The following is an 18039-nucleotide window of genomic DNA, read 5'->3' as shown; positions in this document are numbered from 1 at the left end:
ATACAAGCAAGTGGCTGATGTGAAGCACCGACATGTCGAATTTGAGGTAGGTGACTTTGTTTGGGCTATCTTGACTAAAGATCGTTTTCTGACTGGGGAATACAACAAGTTGGCTGCAAGAAAGATTGGTCCAGTGAAGATTGTGGCTAAGATTAATCCAAATGCTTAACGCTTCAAGCTTCTTAGTCATATATGTGCTGCCGATGTGTTCAATGTCAAACATCTCTTTCCTTACTATGGTGATAGTTCTAACGAGGAAGATTTGAATTCAGGGACGAATTCTTCTCAACTCGGGGAGGATGATGCAGCACACATCGCTCATAATTTTATGTTTCAGTTTGATAGGCGTAAGATGCGTAATTAACGTTCTAGGAAATATGTTTTAGGCAAATATTTTTGTTTTCCTATTTCAATTAGACTTCGGAGTTTGGTTTAGGAAGTAAGTTTGTTTTCCTATTTCAGCAAGGGCTTGGAGTTTGGTTTGTTTTCCCCAAGTATAAAAGCTATCTTATAGCTAATTGGAAGAGAGTTTTTTATCTTGAATATTAAACTTAGAGAATTCTCTCTATTTTCCTATCAACTTGGTAGTTCACTAGAATCAACAAGGAATAGAACCCCTTTGTTCTTGGTTATCTAGAGAATCAACAAGAATTGAAGATTTATTATTTTCTTTTGTAATTTTCATTATTCTTGCTATCACGCGTTGCGTCAGAAACAATATCAAAACAAGTATAGAATTTAACTTTCACCAGCTATGATCAATTGTTGGTCTAATTTGAGTTAAACGACCCTTTTAATCAAGTCGGCATTCTCTCATCTACCTTTTTTTTTATTTTTTTTAAGAACACCAGAGAGGATCCAAACTTGCATGGTACCTCTTCCAACATTAAGAAAAAAAGAAGTTAGAATATCTAAATTTGTTGATGACGACGTTCAACCAGTAAGAGGTAGGTCACATCATCGAGACGAATTACGGAGTCCTTTCAACTATGATGTTCGTAAAAGCCACAATGGCTCCTATCTATAGATATTCTAGACTCAACTCGTACTAAGTTTAGCACTCAAGTTGAGAACTTAGTATATCAACTGCATATAAGAACAATGGAAGTCTTTAACATAAGTCCTGATCCATTTGAAACTTCTAGCTAGATGGTGAAATGCATATATGTTTCTTTAAGTTCTGACTGCTATTTAGTTGATAAAGTAACTACATCCATCCATCCATCCCTTAACCAAATAAATAACGAGAGAGATCGACACATATTTGTAATATACATACGTACAACGAGTGATACGAAATAATTACTTCGCATGTATAATCATGCTTAATACATGTCAATGAGATTAAACGGCAACTAGCTTTTGCACGTTTATTGGGAAGGTGTATTGTAAAGGACCATAAAGAATACGATCCACAAAGATGCGATGAGCTGCCTCAGTAGGATGAGTTCTATCCCAGAAAAGATGGTCGCTTCTGTTGGAGCAATAAGTTGCAAATGGCAGGCAAGGAGCATCCGCATTAAGCTTCCCGAGGCCACAGCAAGCAGCTTTAACCTCAGCAAATCCTGAATTATAATATTAGTGATTGCATTAAGATAATTTCTTTTTGAAAAGAGAAGTAATTGTTAAAGGAAAAGGAAACTAAAGAAAGGGAGATTCTATGTGGAAAGCATAAAGAACTTGCAAAATCCAAAAAAGAAAAAAAGATGAGAAAAACCCACTTAGCAATATACATTACTATAGACAGCGCAATTCTACTAGGTGCATTTTCAAAAGTTCCAATCAAGTTGCATCAATATGTCCAAAAGAAAAAATGTACATTACTAAATTGATTCCAAGAAAGTTGAGAAGATAGACAAACTTATGCAAGTGCATGACACGTGACAATATCTTACTAGTTAGAAATAAATTAAGTTCTGAATTGACCTAAACAAATTTATGATACCTGAAATTGGGATCCAAAAACTTTGGGATTGTTTTGGATTTCGTAGCATTACTATTACTCATATTTTATACGAAATTGTCAAAGTTTCAATTTGAATCATTAATCTTATGATGAATTCTTATTTGACTATATAAAGGAAAGAAAAGAAAAAGATACTACATGTCTAGCAAGAAGTTGTGCATGGTATTACCATAAGCTGCTGGTTTCTGTATGAAGTTGTGCATGACGCTGTAGCCATCAAAGTAGGAGTAGTTTATGCCTTTGAGCTCTGATTTCAAATTCTTCAACATTGACACAAGAACTCCATTGTACTTAGCAGCCATTTGATTCACATCTGCATTGCATTCTTGATTTGTTTGCTCATTCCTTTCATATGGGGTGCATCCCACAAGCGCAACCCCAACAATCACAAATTTTCGACCCCCATAATCATATAAGCGCTGCCGAAACATAATTAATTTTCAGAAATATGATTATAAAAATTATTAATACTTTGATTTGTTACCTTCACTTGCTGTTTTAGTGCGGCAGCCATGGAGTTGACATACTGCTGGGGTGAGGTCCTGTTATTAATGGAGGAGCCAAAGTAAGTGTAGATGTCATTGCTTCCAATGACAATGGGGAAGAGAGATTTTGACAGATGAGTTTGTGCTTTTGAGGCTCCTAGCTTTTGCACAAGCTCTTTCTGCACTGCCAAATAGTAGTCTACTTGTTCTCCAAAAGATATTGACTGGGGCTGAGACAAAGAAATAACCAGAGAAAAAATCAACATTAATGTAGCTAGTGGTGTGGATATGAAGGTTTTCACTTACATGTTGTTGATTTGTGTCCTTGAAGATTTTGGCAGCTCCAGAGGCAAAGTTAACACCGTTTAGGAAAAGGGTAAGATTGTTGGATTTAGATGCCATGGAGAGATATGGTGGTATGGTTGGTAAGCCCATTTTCTCAGCTGCCAAAAACTCAAAAAGAAAAAGAAAAAGAAAAAATGAGTTATATTATGATAATCATGTTGGTGTATAGGTGTAGCTGCTGTGATGGAATTAGAATATGAAGGTTCTATTCTTGTTAGGAAGGCTGCCTTGGATCATAGTCCAAGTGTACAGCTGAGAATGTAATAGCATTTTGCCACCTGTCATTATCTTATAGGGTAATGATTGAATGGCTAGATTTAGTGATGTAATAGGGAATATCTCCTCCCTAACGGTTTTTGTCAGTGTCATGATATATACATGTTTTGGTGCTGGGCTGATACAGCTAGCATTCTTCTCCAAGCTCTCTCTCTCACACACACAGAAATCTGACCTCTCTTTACTCAAAAGCTCTCTGCATTTTCATTGAGATTTATTACATGTTTTGATTGAATCTATAGCATGATAATGTTCTGAATATGCTAACATGGCCTCAGAGCCAGGTTTGATCTTGTAATACTGGGCGTTTTTCTGTGCTAAGCTATTGAAGCTGCAGCTGAGCTTGAGTTCTGCAGATCTAAGTCTAACATGGCTGGATCAAGTGGTGGTGAGTTGAGAGCACCAATTTTCAATGGTGAGAACTACGATTTCTGGAGCATTAGGATGAAGACCATCTTCAAATCTCATGGACTGTGGGATTTTGTGATCAAAGGACTTGATGGTATGGATCTGAAAAAGTCAGATGAATCTGGTGATCAGAAAAAGGAGACAGAAGAATCAAGTGGGAAAGGCATGGTTGCTGAGGTACTCATGAAGGATGCCAAGGCCCTTGGATTGATTCAAGGAGCAGTTTCAGAGGAGATATTCCCACGAATATCTCATGAAGAGACATCAAAAGGTGCCTGGAGTATTCTGCAGCAAGAATTCCATGGAGATAAGCAGGTAAGGAGTGTTAAATTGCAAGGCCTTAGAAGGGAATTTGAATATACAAGAATGAAGGATGATGAATCCTTAACTGTCTATGTTACTAAACTATTTGATTTAATTAATCAAATGAGAAGTTATGGGGAGGAATTGCCTAGGGAGAGAATTGTTCAAAAACTGCTTATTAGTCTGCCATCTACCTATGACTCTATCTGTTCAGTCATTGAACATTCTAGAGATCTAAATGAGATTGAGGTGCAGGAGGTTGTAGCCTCACTAAAGAGCTTTGAGTTGCGTTTAGATAGGCATTCTGAAAACAGAACAGAGAAGGCATTTGCTAGCCTTAGTGTAGATGCCAAACAGACCAAGACTGGAGAACAGAACAGCAAACAGAATAAAAATTGGAAATCCAAAGGCAAGAAGTGGGATAACAAGGCAAGTGAAGGCACTAAAACTCCCTGCAAGCACTGTGGTAAGCTACATTTTGGTGAATGTCGATTCAAGGGCAAGCCAAAGTGTTATAACTGTGATAAGCTTGGCCACATTGCAAAAGACTGCTACAGCAAGAAAACACCACAGCAGGTCAACTATGCTACTCAAGTGGAAGCTGCACCAACAATGTTCTATGCTAGCAATGCAAGTGGTGCTGGTGTAACAAGGGATGAAGAGATCTGGTATTTGGACAGTGGGTGTAGTAATCACATGACAGGAAAAGAGGATTTGTTGGTGGATATTGACAGAAAGGTGACTGCCAAGGTTGAAATGGGAACTGGACAGCTTGTAGAGGTAACTGGAAAAGGCACTATTGTGGTTGAAACCAAAGCAGGCAAGAGACATATCAAAGAAATAATGCTTGTACCTGGACTGAAAGAGAACTTACTCAGTGTAGGACAGATGATAGAACATGGCTATTATTTGGTATTTGGTGATCACAAGGTGGAAATCTACAATGACAGCTCTCATACAAATCTGGTGGCAAAGGTTCAGATGAAAGGAAACAGAAGCTTTCCTTTGAAGTTGCAGGCTGAAATGCACTTTGCTTATAGAGCAGGTGTAGACCATTCCACTGACCTCTGGCATAGAAGATTTGGACATCTCAATATGAGTAGTCTGAAACTATTGAAAGAGCAAGATATGGTAGTAGGGCTGCCAGAAATTAAAGAAGTTAAAGAGGTGTGTGAGGGTTGTGTTCTAGGCAAGCATAGTAGAGAAGCATTTCCAAGAGAAGCTATCTCTAGAGCATCAACTCCACTAGAACTTTTTCACAGTGACATCTGTGGTCCTATGCAGACAGTTACCAAAGCTGGAAATAGGTTCTTTCTCACTTTCATAGACGATTGCACAAGGATATGTTGGGTCTATTTCTTAAGGCACAAGTCAGAAGCTCTATGTGTGTTTAAGAAGTTCAAAGCCACTGTGGAATTGCAAAGTGGTTACAAACTTAAACAATTGAGAAGTGACAGAGGAGGAGAGTACACTTCAGTGGAGTTTGAGAGGTTCTGTGACAATGCAGGCATTGAAAGGTAGCTCACAACCCCATACACACCACAGCAAAATGGTGTGGCAGAGAGGAAGAATAGAACTATAGTAGAAATGGCCAAGTGTTTGCTGTTGGAAAAGAAAATTCCTTTTGATTTCTGGGTAGAGGCAGTCAACATATCTGTGTACATTTTGAATAGATGTCCAACTAAAGCCTTGAGCAAAAAGACACCATTTGAGGCTTATGGTGGGAGGAAACCAGGAGTTAAGCATCTAAAGGTATTTAGTTCATTGTGTTATGCTCATGTACTAAAACAGCAAAGACAGAAGCTAGATTTGGCAAGCAAGAGGTGTATTTTTCTGGGGTATGGCAGCTGTGAAAAGGGATACAGGCTGTACAATATTGAAACTGAAAAGGTTATCATTTCAAGAGATGTGATATTTAGTGAGAATGAGTGTTGGGATTGGAATACAAAGAAGGAGACTAGTGTGAATATTCAGCTCACTGAAATCAGAGAAGAAGAACAAGGAGCAGAAGGGAGTTCTTATGAATTTGAAGAACAATTGGAAGTGAATGAGATGCCTAGCTTAAACACTGAAACCAGTGACCAAGAAAGGGAAGCAGGATCACAGGATGTTGATCATACTCCTCTCAAGTACAAGAGCATTGCAGAAATTTATGAAAAATGCAACATGTGCATTATAGAACCAGAAAGTTTTGAAGAGGCAGCAAAGGATGACTCTTGGAAGAAAGCAATGGAAGCTGAAATCACCATGATTGAGAAGAACAATACATGGGAGCTTGTGAATAGACCATTTGATAAACCAATCATTGGAGTCAAATGGATCTATAAGACTAAACTGAACCTAGATGGATCTGTGCAGAAGAATAAGGCTCGGCTGGTGGCAAAGGGATATTCTCAAAAGCCTGGAATTGACTTCAATGAGACCTTTGCACCAGTGGCTCGACTTGATACTGTGAGAACCTTGGTGGCTGTTGCTGCACAGAGAAACTGGAATCTGTTTCAACTAGATGTAAAGTCTGCATTTCTTAATGGAGTGCTAAATGAAGAAGTTTATGTAGATCAACCATCTGGTTTTGTGATGCAAGGAAGTGAAGATAAAGTGTATAAGCTGAAAAAGGCTTTATATGGTTTGAAACAAGCTCCAAGAGCTTGGTATGATGAGATAAATTCCTATTTCATCAAGACTGGTTTTTATAGAAGTCCAAGTGAAGCTACTTTGTACACAAAGATGTCTACAAGTGGTATTCTCATTGTGTCTCTATATGTAGATGATATTATCTACACAGGAAGCTCAAAAGAAATGATGGCTGCATTCAAGGATGATATGATGAGACAATATGAGATGACTGACCTAGGACTGCTTCATCATTTCCTTGGTCTTGGGGTCCTACAAACTGATTCTTGCATCTTCCTTCACCAGAAGAAGTATGCAAAGACTTTACTTGACAAATTTGGACTTAAGGATTGCAAGTCTGTTGCAACACCTTTGGCAGTGAATGAAAAGTTGTCAAAAGTGGATGGAAGTGAACTAGCAGATGAGACATTGTATAGGCAAATGGTGGGGAGCTTGCTCTATCTGACTGCAACCAGACCAGATATCATGTTTGCAGCAAGCCTCTTGGCTAGATTCATGCATAATCCAACTAAGAAGCACATGGGAACAGCAAAGAGAGTGCTGAGATATGTTCAAGGCACCATAAACTATGGAATTGCCTATGATAAGGGAAAAGGAGCAGTGTTAATAGGCTATTGTGATAGTGATTGGAGTGGAAGTGAAGATGACATGAGGAGCACATCAGGCTATGCTTTCAACTTGGGGTCAGGTGCATTTTCTTGGGCTTCAATCAAGCAAAGTAGTGTTGCTCTGTCAACAGCAGAGGCTGAGTACATGAGTGCAGCAGAAGCTACTGCACAAGCTATGTGGCTGAGGTTTGTGTTATCTGATTTTGGAGAGGAACAGGTAGAACCAACTCAGTTGTTGTGTGACAACACTTCAGCTATTGCTACATCAAAGAATCCTGTTCATCATCACAAAACCAAACACATCAACCGCAGGTTTCACTTCATAAGAGATGCTCTACAAAATGGTGAGATTGATTTGCTATATTGCAAAACAGAAGTGCAGCTTGCTGACATTTTCACCAAGCCATTAGCAAGAGACAGATTTGAGTATTTGAGGAAGGCTCTAGGTGTTATTTCAGCACAACACCTAGAAGGGAGTGTTGGTGTATAGGTGTAGCTGCTGTGATGGAATTAGAATATGAAGGTTCTATTCTTGTTAGGAAGGCTGCCTTGGATCATAGTCCAAGTGTACAGCAGAGAATGTAATAGCATTTTGCCACCTGTCATTATCTTATAGGGTAATGATTGAATGGCTAGATTTAGTGATGTAATAGGGAATATCTCCTCCCTAACGGTTTTTGTCAGTGTCATGATATATACATGTTTTGGTGCTGGGCTGATACAGCTAGCATTCTTCTCCAAGCTCTCTCTCTCACACACACAGAAATCTGACCTCTCTTTACTCAAAAGCTCTCTGCATTTTCATTGAGATTTATTACATGTTTTGATTGAATCTATAGCATGATAATGTTCTGAATATGCTAACAAATCAAGCATACTTAATAATTTATTACTAACTAGATTATCATAATTTATAAGCCAAATCCTGCAAATGTTTAATATCTTGTTATGACTCATAACAAGGTTTTATAGAACTAATTAGGATGCTAATTAGTTCTGCACCAACTTCTGTACCTTAATTAGCAATCAATTACTAATTGTTTTTACTGCACCTAAGCAGGCAGAGAGTGCACAGAAGCATTTATTTATGACCCAACTGCCAATTTGAAGGGCCTCCTGGACTTTTGGATGCCATTTTATTAGTCAGTGATCTGGTCTTAAAGTGTCCACTCAATCAGGAACAGGAGGAGGAACTGTGATTAAAATTTGATTGGGATATTGGGCCCCAGTATTCATTGGATCTGATGGTTAACTAAGTAGTTGGACCACATTATGTTTGTGGCACTTGATTCTTCTATTGAAAAGAAAAAAAAAGACAAAAAAGAAGAAGAAAAAGGTTAAATTGAACTTCCTATGGTCTCAAATTGCCAGAGGTTAAAACTTGGGGTATGTCTTTGTAACCCAACTCACAACAACATCAATAATTAAGGAAGATATGTAGAACTATGTAGCATGCTCTCTGAATCTAAGTCATTCATCAAATGAAACATATATGATGCAAATTTATAGTATGATAACACATAACCATTAGGTATAAAAAGGGTTGGTTAAGTTGGAATATTTGGGATTTGGCAAGGTAAAAAGGCAATAAAAACTTATATTTTCCTACTACAAACTTACCAAAATTTACTTAGGGCAGATAGACCTAGTCAAATGTCACAAGTCACAAGTCACAACAAAGATGGTTTCTTACCAAGAAGATCTGCAGCATTCTTGCCGTTACAAAATCTCCCAGTTGGTGTTTTGGTAGGAAAGTCGATCCCATTGTGAGGAAAATTTGCTTTGGCAAATGAAAACTGGAGGTAGTTGTTGTTGCCCACATCTACTAAGGAGTCTCCAAAAACATACATGGCTGGAACCACCCGAGCCTCTGCAACTCTCAGTGTGAAGCCTCTGAATGTGGAGAAAAAGAAGAAGGAGAACAAACGCAGAAGAAGAAACAGGAAATTGCTAGCCATTGTAGCCACAACTTGAAGGAGCTATCTGCTCCCACTCCCATGTAGTTTACAGACTTAAATGTGTGAGGCGATGAGGAGTTTGGTTTACACAATTAAAGACCACAAGTTAGTGAGGTGTAAATGTTTGTGTACGGAAAGTCATTGTTATTGATGATAGACTTGTCATTTGGGGTCCACTCTCAGATAATATAGGCACTCCATCATACTAGCTTGCATATGAAGTTTGTCGGGATTTTGTAGTCTCTTTCAATTAGAGTCTAAACAACTCATCAAATGGCATCCCATATTTCCATTTGTGATGTTATTGCTTTGATTTAGAGTTTGCTTTTGCATTGTTTGAGCAGTTGCTAACTCGAAATCAAATTCTGAAAGATTTCGTTGAAATGTTGAATCCACCAGTATCACCTCATCATATGCGATAGAGCCTTTCGGGCCAAGACCCGAGCATAGATTCTTAGCTAGGGAGGCAAGTTTGCCAGGGACAACAATGCCAAAGCTCATGGGGGTGTATTTGTATTTGGCGGAGTAGGTGAACGTACTCGTGAAGTAAACTATATTGTGTTTTAAAACTAAAGCTCTCATGAGTTTATTAGGTTAAAACCATTTTTAAGTTGTTTTTTTAATAATAATAAAAAATACAAGTGATTTAGTATAAACTACAAGGAAAAAGGGGTTTCTCACATCCACAATACCGACGTCCCATGATAATTCAAACATGAGACCACTACTAAGTATCTACTAGACAATTGTAATTTAATTCCTATGGTATTAGTATTCTTGATGGTACCTTCTTTATTGGTAAAGCATTTGATTTATGATAAGCTATTTAATGGGTATTCGATCTCAACTTTCTCCTATATGGAGATTGAAGGAGATTATATAAGCTACTTATCCAAATGATTGAGAGGAAAAACAGTATTCCTTGGAAGATGATTTCTATCATACATACGAGATATTTGACATTTTCTTTTTCAATTATCTTGTTACACTTTATATTATATTTATCGAGAAGCTAATATGATATCAGATAATTTAGTACATAACTTATGACCATTCTTGTATTTGGTTTTGTAATCCTTCCCTTTTTGTTTTTGAAGTTTATAGTTAAAAATAGGATCTACAGTGGAACGTCATTTTAATTGTACTTTGTTATTTTAAAAAATGCATTTACTTTTTTCTTCTCTTTGGAGGCAAGAGAGTGTATTCTTTTTGTTAGGAAAAGTAGCATTTCAGTGATAGAGATTTGTGATATGACACTTTGTTATAGCACTTCAATCAGGCCTCGACATGATCCGATCTCAGATAATGATAGATGTATTAGCAATCAACACTTAATTACTTCCATTATCAATCCCAACTGCATAATTGGAGCTAACCATAATTATCCAAACTAAACGGACAATGCATTGCCATCTGGACGGTGGCAGGTTAGGGCAACCCAAAGCACATTTGTTTGACTATTATTTTCAGCAGGACATATTTGACTGAAAACTCCCAGAAAAAATATCCACAAATAATTTTTGATTTTGTAATTAAACCTGAAGCAGGTTCTTCACATTGATTGGAAATGTGTATTGTGAAGAACCATGAACCATGTAATCCACAATGATGCCATGAACTTCCTCTGAAGGATGTACTCTATCCCAGAAGATGTGGTAGTAACTTCTGTTCTCACAATAGGTTGAAATTGGCACACAAGGAGCATCTGCGTACGTTCAGACGCCCAAGCCCACAACAAGCTTCTTTAACCTCATTAAATACTGAAAATATATATATATATATATGTATATATATATAGTAAACTTTGTTTAATCATATCATTGAACTATAACTAAGTAGAAGAAGAAGAAGAAAAATTAATGGTACTTTCTTGGGATTATGTTAAAGGGAAAAGACTTGGAAAATGAAACCAAAAAAAAAAAAAAAGATTTTTTGAACTACTTAATTAAGGATAGTATGCACTTGTCTATAAAGGTAAGGAAATATACTAGAGAGAGATCAAATTTACGTATTATATTGTGTACTACCTCCTCTCTAATACATATCGGTTCTATCTTTATTAAAGAGGTGGTGCAATAATGTGATCTTCCTAATAGTTTTTGTAAACTTTCGTATAAAATGAGCCTCTAAAGTAAAATAATTCTAAATTATGCAAATTTGCGAACCAAACCGAAGCCTTTTGATGTATAGCACTAGAGCTCATTTGGTTGGCTTGGAAATCGGGTTTGGTTTTTGACATAATTCTTTGATTTCTAAACCATATAGCATATTTGGTCTGCAAATTTGCAAAACTTTGGTTTTGTTTTGTTTTGGTAATCAATCGTGAGAGAAAAATAAAAAGGAGAGAATACCATTAAACTAAAAGTTAGTTATATGTATCGTAGTTAATGATTTCTAAGAATTCTAAGAAGGGGTTAAAGATTATTATGGTGTACCATAATTGGCCGGTTTCGAAACGAGGCTCTGCATGACACTGTGGCCCTCAAACTTCAAAGTAGGAGTATTGTATGTCTTTGAACTCTGATTTGATATTCTTGAGCACTGATCCAAGAGCTGCGTTAATACTTAGCCAACAAGTGATTCATTTCTATATTGCATTCTTCATGTTTGTCATCTACCCTCACAAATGGGATGCATCCAATTGGCCCAACCCCAACAACACCAACTTACGAGCATTATAACTGTACAAACGCTGTAACAATTTTCATAGAAAATAAAGAACATAAGACTAATTTATATGAAGTTTAACGAGGCTAATGTAAACTTGTAACTAAGCAACAATCCAAATTGGCTTTATTTTGGCAAACAGAGTCTAGTCCAGTAGAAAAAAGTCATAACTTGCAGACTAATAGTTTTAGGTTCGAACCCTCATGGGCATGTAGTAGTGATTCGAACTAATATATGCCTTGTACTAAAAAAGAAAAGGCTTTGTTTTTTATTAATTGGATTCTACTACAAATTTAATTTGTTACCTTGATTTGTCCTTGTAGTGTCTTGGCCATCAAGTTGGCATACTCCGTTGAGGGGATTTTATGAGTTTTATTAAGAGCAAAGTAATTAAAGAGGTCATTGCTTCCAATCACAAAGGCGAAGATGGATTTTGAGAGGAGCTTATGGACTGCAGATGAGGATCCTAGCTTTTTCTTCAGTTCTTGATGCACTTCTGCGAAGTTGTCTACTTGATTTGTCAAACGAAAGGGGTCGATCTTTTAATATTTTCTTATTCTCTCCCATGATTTTTATTTTTGATTTATTTATTAATTACCAAAAACAGATTTTGATTAATCGAACATTTATTCATTACCAAAAAAAAAAGATTTGTTTAATAGGAAAAGGTAAAAAGTGAACATACTTATTAATGGGAGAATAAGACAAGTTGAATATTAGCGAGAGAATAGAAAATTGTTATTGACATTCCAAGATAGTCATCATGCATTCCTCCTTAACAAAAATATAAAAGTGCATAAAGAGTGGAAGATAACTATTTTAAGATGGTTATGAGCATTTATCCTTGCGCCTGAAGTCTAGGTTCGATTCTCCTCCTCCCACACCCATGTTTAAAAACTTAAATAAATAAATAAAAAGGCTCAAGAAGTGGAAGATAACTATTTTAAAGTGTTAATAACAATTCCAACAAGAAAAAAGAATTTATAATATATAATATAAAGCATTGTCACTATCCGATCGCCAAAATAATATTTCAAAATATGTATAGACAGTTGTAAATTATGAATTCTTTCAAGTTTTGATACTTTTTTATTTGATATGTATATCAGATGGAAGGTATTTCATAAGGAAATACGCCTTTGAAGTCGCTGAGGAACACTTGAACTGTAAAGCATCAACAATTACTTATTTATTTGTTTATTTGTTTAGTTCTTCGGTTTGAGAAAAGTATTAACACTATTGCGATGATTTGTTTACCACCCAAAAAAAAAAAAAAGAGTGGTAGTTAAAAGTGATAAGAGCAGTCTTATTGAGGATGCTTTCAAAGTTATGTGATTTCACTTTGAAGACTTCCAGAAATTTTGCCACTAGCTTTCACAAACTAATAAGTTACTTCTTTCTCTAGGTATAAACAAAGTAAGTTATGTACGACATAAACACGCACGATAAGTTAGCGGGTCAAATTTGAGTTCAGGATAATTTCATAAAACGCGGCAAATTGCCATTTCTACCCATCTCCCCTACAACTTACAAAGGCTTTTGATAAAGTACATTGGCCGCAACTTCATTGAACAGATTGATGTATGGGTAGAAGGTCTACTTCTAATGAAAACGACCATCGTTTTTATTCAGCAAACCATGCAGCAGAGATCGACGTGATGATTGATCTCACACCATATTAACATTACAGGGTTATATTACACAGACACCATAAACACCATAACCTCAAGATAACTGCCTAACTCTGCCTAAGACTTAACACCAACAGTTCCTTGCACTGGTGCTTTCCGGTAATAGGGTATCAGGTGCGGATGCATCAAGTTCTCAGCGGAGGGCATTCACAAAGGCCAATAATGTCGCAACATCCCTCTTCTCTGATGGATACTTGATGGGATTTGATGCGTGCTTAGGGTAAAACAATATTGTTGGAAAGCTCCCTAACTGCAGCTCTTGTTGTGCATATGCTTTATGTTTCCCATCAGCCCTGAACTTACCCACCTTCACTCCTGTCCCTGCTAGAGTCTCTGCTAACTCAATATATGATCCTTCCATTGCCTGCAAATATTTCCGGGGAAAAAGAAAAATTCAAGTGAGACACAGTTGAAAACTCAGCATATTTTGTGCAATCCACACACTATATATGCATGGCAATATCACAAGTAGTATTTACCTGGCAGAATCGGCACCAGGGTGCATAAAGCACAACAAGCCAAGGTTCACTTCGGTTTTCCAATCTAGTCAGGTTCTCTATCCCAGTCCTGCTCAAGGAAACCAAGTTCTTGCTGTTAAAGATATCTGGGACATTTGCACTCCCATTTGTTGCTGAAATCTCATTTCCATTGCCATTGAGGTGTAGCGCCTCATCTTTCTTTATGTTTCCTTTATGGAGGCCGCACTCCTTTGCCTCAGCATCCTCCCACCACCATCTTCCTTCCCTTTCATGCTGCCCTGGTAGAACTGGCCTCGTGCATGGCTCACATCCAATTGAAATGTAACCTTGTGAGTGCAAAGGATTGACAGGAACATTCATGACTTGGAGGAAGTTCCATATGTCAGGGCCTTCTACGTTGGCAACAGGATTCCATTTTACCAAGCTGCCAATTCCACCATCGATTCCTTCAAACGATGGGTCCACCTGGACAATCGGAATCTCAGCCCTTGTGCCAGGAGACTGATCTTTTCTCTGCCCAGTGATCCAGGCACGGAGACCTTTAAGGGCCCGCCTTAAAGGCCTAACCTTCCTTACTCTGCAGCACTCCTGGTGGCCGTCTTCATAGAATGAGAATAATCCTTTGCTTCGCACCAGTCCTTGAACTTCAACAGCATCAGGGAACATGTATTCAATGTGAATACCATAGTGCTTCTCAACAGTTTCAAAAAACTGGTACGTCTCTGGATTTAACCTCCCAGTATCCAGGCTAAATACCCTGAAGGGCCGACCAGTTAGTTTGGCATACTCGATCAAGGCGATGTCCTCAGCTCCACTGCACAAATGAACATTAACTAAATTTAAGTTTTGCTCTTCATTTCTTAGTTACAAACATTTGAAGAGGAAGGATTTGAAACATGGATCTCCTAGGAGAATGTGGCTACCAACTAGACTATGTCTTAGCCACGTGTGCTGATGTTCCATATAAACTCTTTAGACCGGAATAAGAAAACAAATTAGTACTATAAAATGGTGATTATACCTGAAGGCAATTGCAATATCATTTCCAAATTTGACAAGAGCCTTCTCCATAATTTCAAGAGGGGAAGCGTTTTCCATCTCTTTGGCCAAATTTTCATAATCTTCTGCTACGTTGTTCTTGTCAACCTCTGCAGCAGCCTTTGCAGCAAGTGGAACAACTGATTTGCCCCTGTGCGTTTCTGCAGAAATGGGTTTTAGCAACGATGGTATCTGGCAAGAGGGCCCGGCTGTCGATGTGAAGGAGAATTGATCCGATTGACTCACAGAAGATGTCCATGGAGCTAATGGGATTCAAACAATAAGCAAAGAACACATGAGATCCCATTCAATGAAACAAATTAAAGAACAGAGAATGAAAATACCCAAAATCTTAATTCAAATTTTAATTCCAAGTATCTAAGAAACGAATTACTAGCGTTTTTGTTACATCATCGTCATGGGCTGCAGGAAATGGGTCATATATCAAAATCAAAATTTTAACATAAATAATCATCATTTCGTATCACATTTTATATTTACACCCAAGAAATACTACGGTTATTTATTAATAAACACCAACTAAATTAACTTAATTCCACTCAACAATAAATACATGAATTCCTTATCAAATAAATAAATAAATACATTAATAATAAAAAATTCGACAAGAAAAATTGCGAAATTGAGAACAGGGTGAGAGGGTTAGAGTGTACCTTTGGGCTCGTGCGAAGAGAACGAAGCGCGAAGCAGAGAAGAGGGAGAAGGAGACGAAGCTGTGAAAGCCATAAGAGAGAGAAGGAGAGAGAGAGAGAGAGAGAGAGAGAGAGAGAGAGGCTGTGGAGAGCGATGGCGTGGAGAGCAGAAAGAAAATCAATAAAATGGGTTCTGTCGACGAACGTTGGTTCATTGAATCTGGACGCTATTTCGTTCAACACCTCTCTACTTTGTTATTCCACGTGGCTTGTTTATTGGATGGTGTTGTTCGAGTCATCAAAGTGGGATCCTCAAATTATGGTGCCACTTCAAGATGTCAAAAGGTAAAGGGGGTTGTGTTAAAAGTGAGGGGTAATTAAGAGGGCCCTGCAAGGAATACAGAGAGAGATTATCAAAAGGGAAAGGGGGTTGCGAGCAATACAGAGAGAGAGAGACAGAGAGAGAGAAATGGTGAATAGTGGATGTTACGTCTGTTTGGTGTGGGGTGGCTTTGGGATGGTGCAAGTGGCGCCATCACACAGGGCTCTCGATTCTTAAGGTTTCTTGAAAAAAAAAAATTCTTTATATTATATACAGTCATGATCTCTTGGACTACAGAGGTCCAAGAGATTTGTGGTCACTCACCGTTGGATGTAAATTCAACGGTTCACTCACTCTTGCACTCCTTTTAAGAAACTTTTTTGAACCATTGGATTAATATCCAACAGTGAGTGACCACAATCTCTTGGACTCCTGTGGGAGATCGGGACTGATATTATATATATATATATATATTAATATTATATGAATCGTATATATAGTATAGTGTCTAGATATTTGCACAACAGTGTGTTCAAGGGAGTTGATTGGAGCGCTTTTTAAAAACAGGTAACGTGGAAGCTTAACCACACCAAAGGAGGAGTATATATATCCCCCAAATGTTCTTAAAAATAAAATAAAAAAGGTTTTCTTCTCCAAAAAAAGTACTTTCTTCATTCAAAACTAAACTACAAAAACTTCATGGCTTTTTCTTTCTCTTAAACTCTGATTTTCTAGTAAGTACTCATTATTGTTCATCAATTTCTCTTTGGTTCTTTTTTCAATCCTTTGACACTTTATATTATTCTTTCAATTTTAGGAATTTGAACACCAAAAAGAGAAAACCCTAATTCCTGAATTCATAAAGACCACTCAAAATCAAATAGTCAGATTCAAATCTCAATTCAAATTCAGGTATGTATCTAAATTTCAATCTATTATACTCTACAAAGCGGTGGAAGATATTGAAAGATAATGTTAAACACTTAACTCTGAAATCATTGTCAGTTACACGTTGGGAAAGTCGTATTGAAAGTGTAAGAGCAATAAGATTCCAAGCTGCAGATTTAAGAGAAGCTTTACTTCAGCTAGCAGAAAGTGACAGTGACTCCAAAATAACAAGTGAAGCTAATTCTTTGGCAACATATGAACTTGGAAATTTGAGTTCTTATTGGGGATCGTTATTTGGTGTGATATATTAGGTGCTGTCAATGTAGTTAGCAAAAACTTACAATCTGAAGACATGCTTATTGATGTTTCTATTGATAAAGTGAAAGGGTTGATTACTTTTTTTGAAAAGTATAGAGAAAATGGGTTTACAAAAGCTCTGTGTACTGCTAAAGAAATTGCTACTGACATGGGAATTGACCCGGTGTTTCCTGAGAAGCGAAAATTTTGTAGAAAAAAACATTTTGATGAGAATACTTGTGAGTCATCCCAATCAGTTCCTAAATCAGCTGAAGAAAAGTTTAGAATTGATTATTTCTTGTATTTAGTGGATTAAGCTATTGGTTCTTTACGAAGAAGGTTTCAACAATATCAAGAGTATGAGAATATTTTTGGGTTTTTGTTTACTTCAGAGAAGTTAAATTCATTGGATGATTGCGATTTGAAGAATAGTTGCAGTCATCTGGAAAGCATTTTGAAAAATGACAAGTTTTCTGATCTCGATGGGGAGGATTTATTTGTTGAGTTGAAAGTTTTACGGGAGCTTTTACCATAAGAAAATACCACAGCTACTGCAATATTAAATTTCTTGAAAAAATTAAATTGTTTTCCAAATGCATTCATTGCATATAGAATCCTATTGACTATTCCTGTTACTGTTGCATCTGCGGAAAGAAGTTTTTCAAAATTAAAATTGTTAAAATCATACTTGCGATCAACTATGTCGCAAGAAAGATTAAACGGACTAGCTTTGATTTCAATTGAAAAGTGAACTTCTTGAAAAACTTGATTATGAACATTTGATTGATGATTTCTCTTCTAAAAATTCAAGAAGGTCAATTTTCGGACATTAGTATTGTACTGGCTGTGTTTTTTTTCTTTTGGGGTAAAAGCCTCTCGTAATAGTTTTAATTCTTCAAATTAAACAGCAAATACAATGTGAATGATTTTTGGATAATCAAGTATGTTTTTGTTGTTGCTTTTGTGTTTAATGCAATATAATATAATTTGTTAATGACATTTGTGTGCAACTACTCTTTAA

General features: G+C 37.0%; 2 protein-coding genes across 2 annotated transcripts; both read right to left on the bottom strand.

The window, feature by feature from the left end:
- Positions 1151 to 9042, bottom strand: LOC18779275 (GDSL esterase/lipase At5g55050). Its single transcript, XM_007211739.2, has 5 exons — positions 8719 to 9042; positions 2758 to 2894; positions 2451 to 2681; positions 2136 to 2385; positions 1151 to 1565 (listed from the first exon to the last, which is right to left on the bottom strand). The coding sequence occupies exons 1-5, from the start codon at positions 8981 to 8983 to the stop codon at positions 1345 to 1347; spliced, it is 1104 nt and encodes a 367-aa protein (XP_007211801.2). The 5' UTR covers positions 8984 to 9042; the 3' UTR covers positions 1151 to 1344.
- LOC18779258 (5'-adenylylsulfate reductase 3, chloroplastic) lies at positions 13101 to 15667 on the bottom strand. Its single transcript, XM_007211357.2, has 4 exons — positions 15533 to 15667; positions 14842 to 15121; positions 13821 to 14634; positions 13101 to 13705 (listed from the first exon to the last, which is right to left on the bottom strand). The coding sequence occupies exons 1-4, from the start codon at positions 15603 to 15605 to the stop codon at positions 13475 to 13477; spliced, it is 1398 nt and encodes a 465-aa protein (XP_007211419.1). The 5' UTR covers positions 15606 to 15667; the 3' UTR covers positions 13101 to 13474.

This window comes from Prunus persica, chromosome G4, assembly GCF_000346465.2.
Source record: "Prunus persica cultivar Lovell chromosome G4, Prunus_persica_NCBIv2, whole genome shotgun sequence".
Lineage (NCBI taxonomy): Eukaryota > Viridiplantae > Streptophyta > Magnoliopsida > Rosales > Rosaceae > Prunus > Prunus persica.
Note: the sequence above shows the minus strand (reverse complement) of the source record. Positions and strands in the feature narration are given on the sequence as shown.

What these genes read in the sequence shown, in the direction of transcription:
- LOC18779258 (XM_007211357.2), bottom strand. Translation starts at nt 15,605, where the DNA reads ATGGCTTTCACAGCTTCGTCTCCTTCTCCCTCTTCTCTGCTTCGCGCT. An exon ending in CTCTTCGCACGAGCCCAAAG is followed by an intron (nt 15,122 to 15,532) that starts GTACACTCTAAC and finishes GAATCCCATTAG; the next exon opens with CTCCATGGACATCTTCTGTG. An exon ending in CCTGGTGCCGATTCTGCCAG is followed by an intron (nt 13,706 to 13,820) that starts GTAAATACTACT and finishes AAATATTTGCAG; the next exon opens with GCAATGGAAGGATCATATAT.
- LOC18779275 (XM_007211739.2), bottom strand. Translation starts at nt 8,983, where the DNA reads ATGGCTAGCAATTTCCTGTTTCTTCTTCTGCGTTTGTTCTCCTTCTTC. An exon ending in AGGACACAAATCAACAACAT is followed by an intron (nt 2,682 to 2,757) that starts GTAAGTGAAAAC and finishes TCTTTGTCTCAG; the next exon opens with CCCCAGTCAATATCTTTTGG. An exon ending in CACTAAAACAGCAAGTGAAG is followed by an intron (nt 2,386 to 2,450) that starts GTAACAAATCAA and finishes ATGTTTCGGCAG; the next exon opens with CGCTTATATGATTATGGGGG.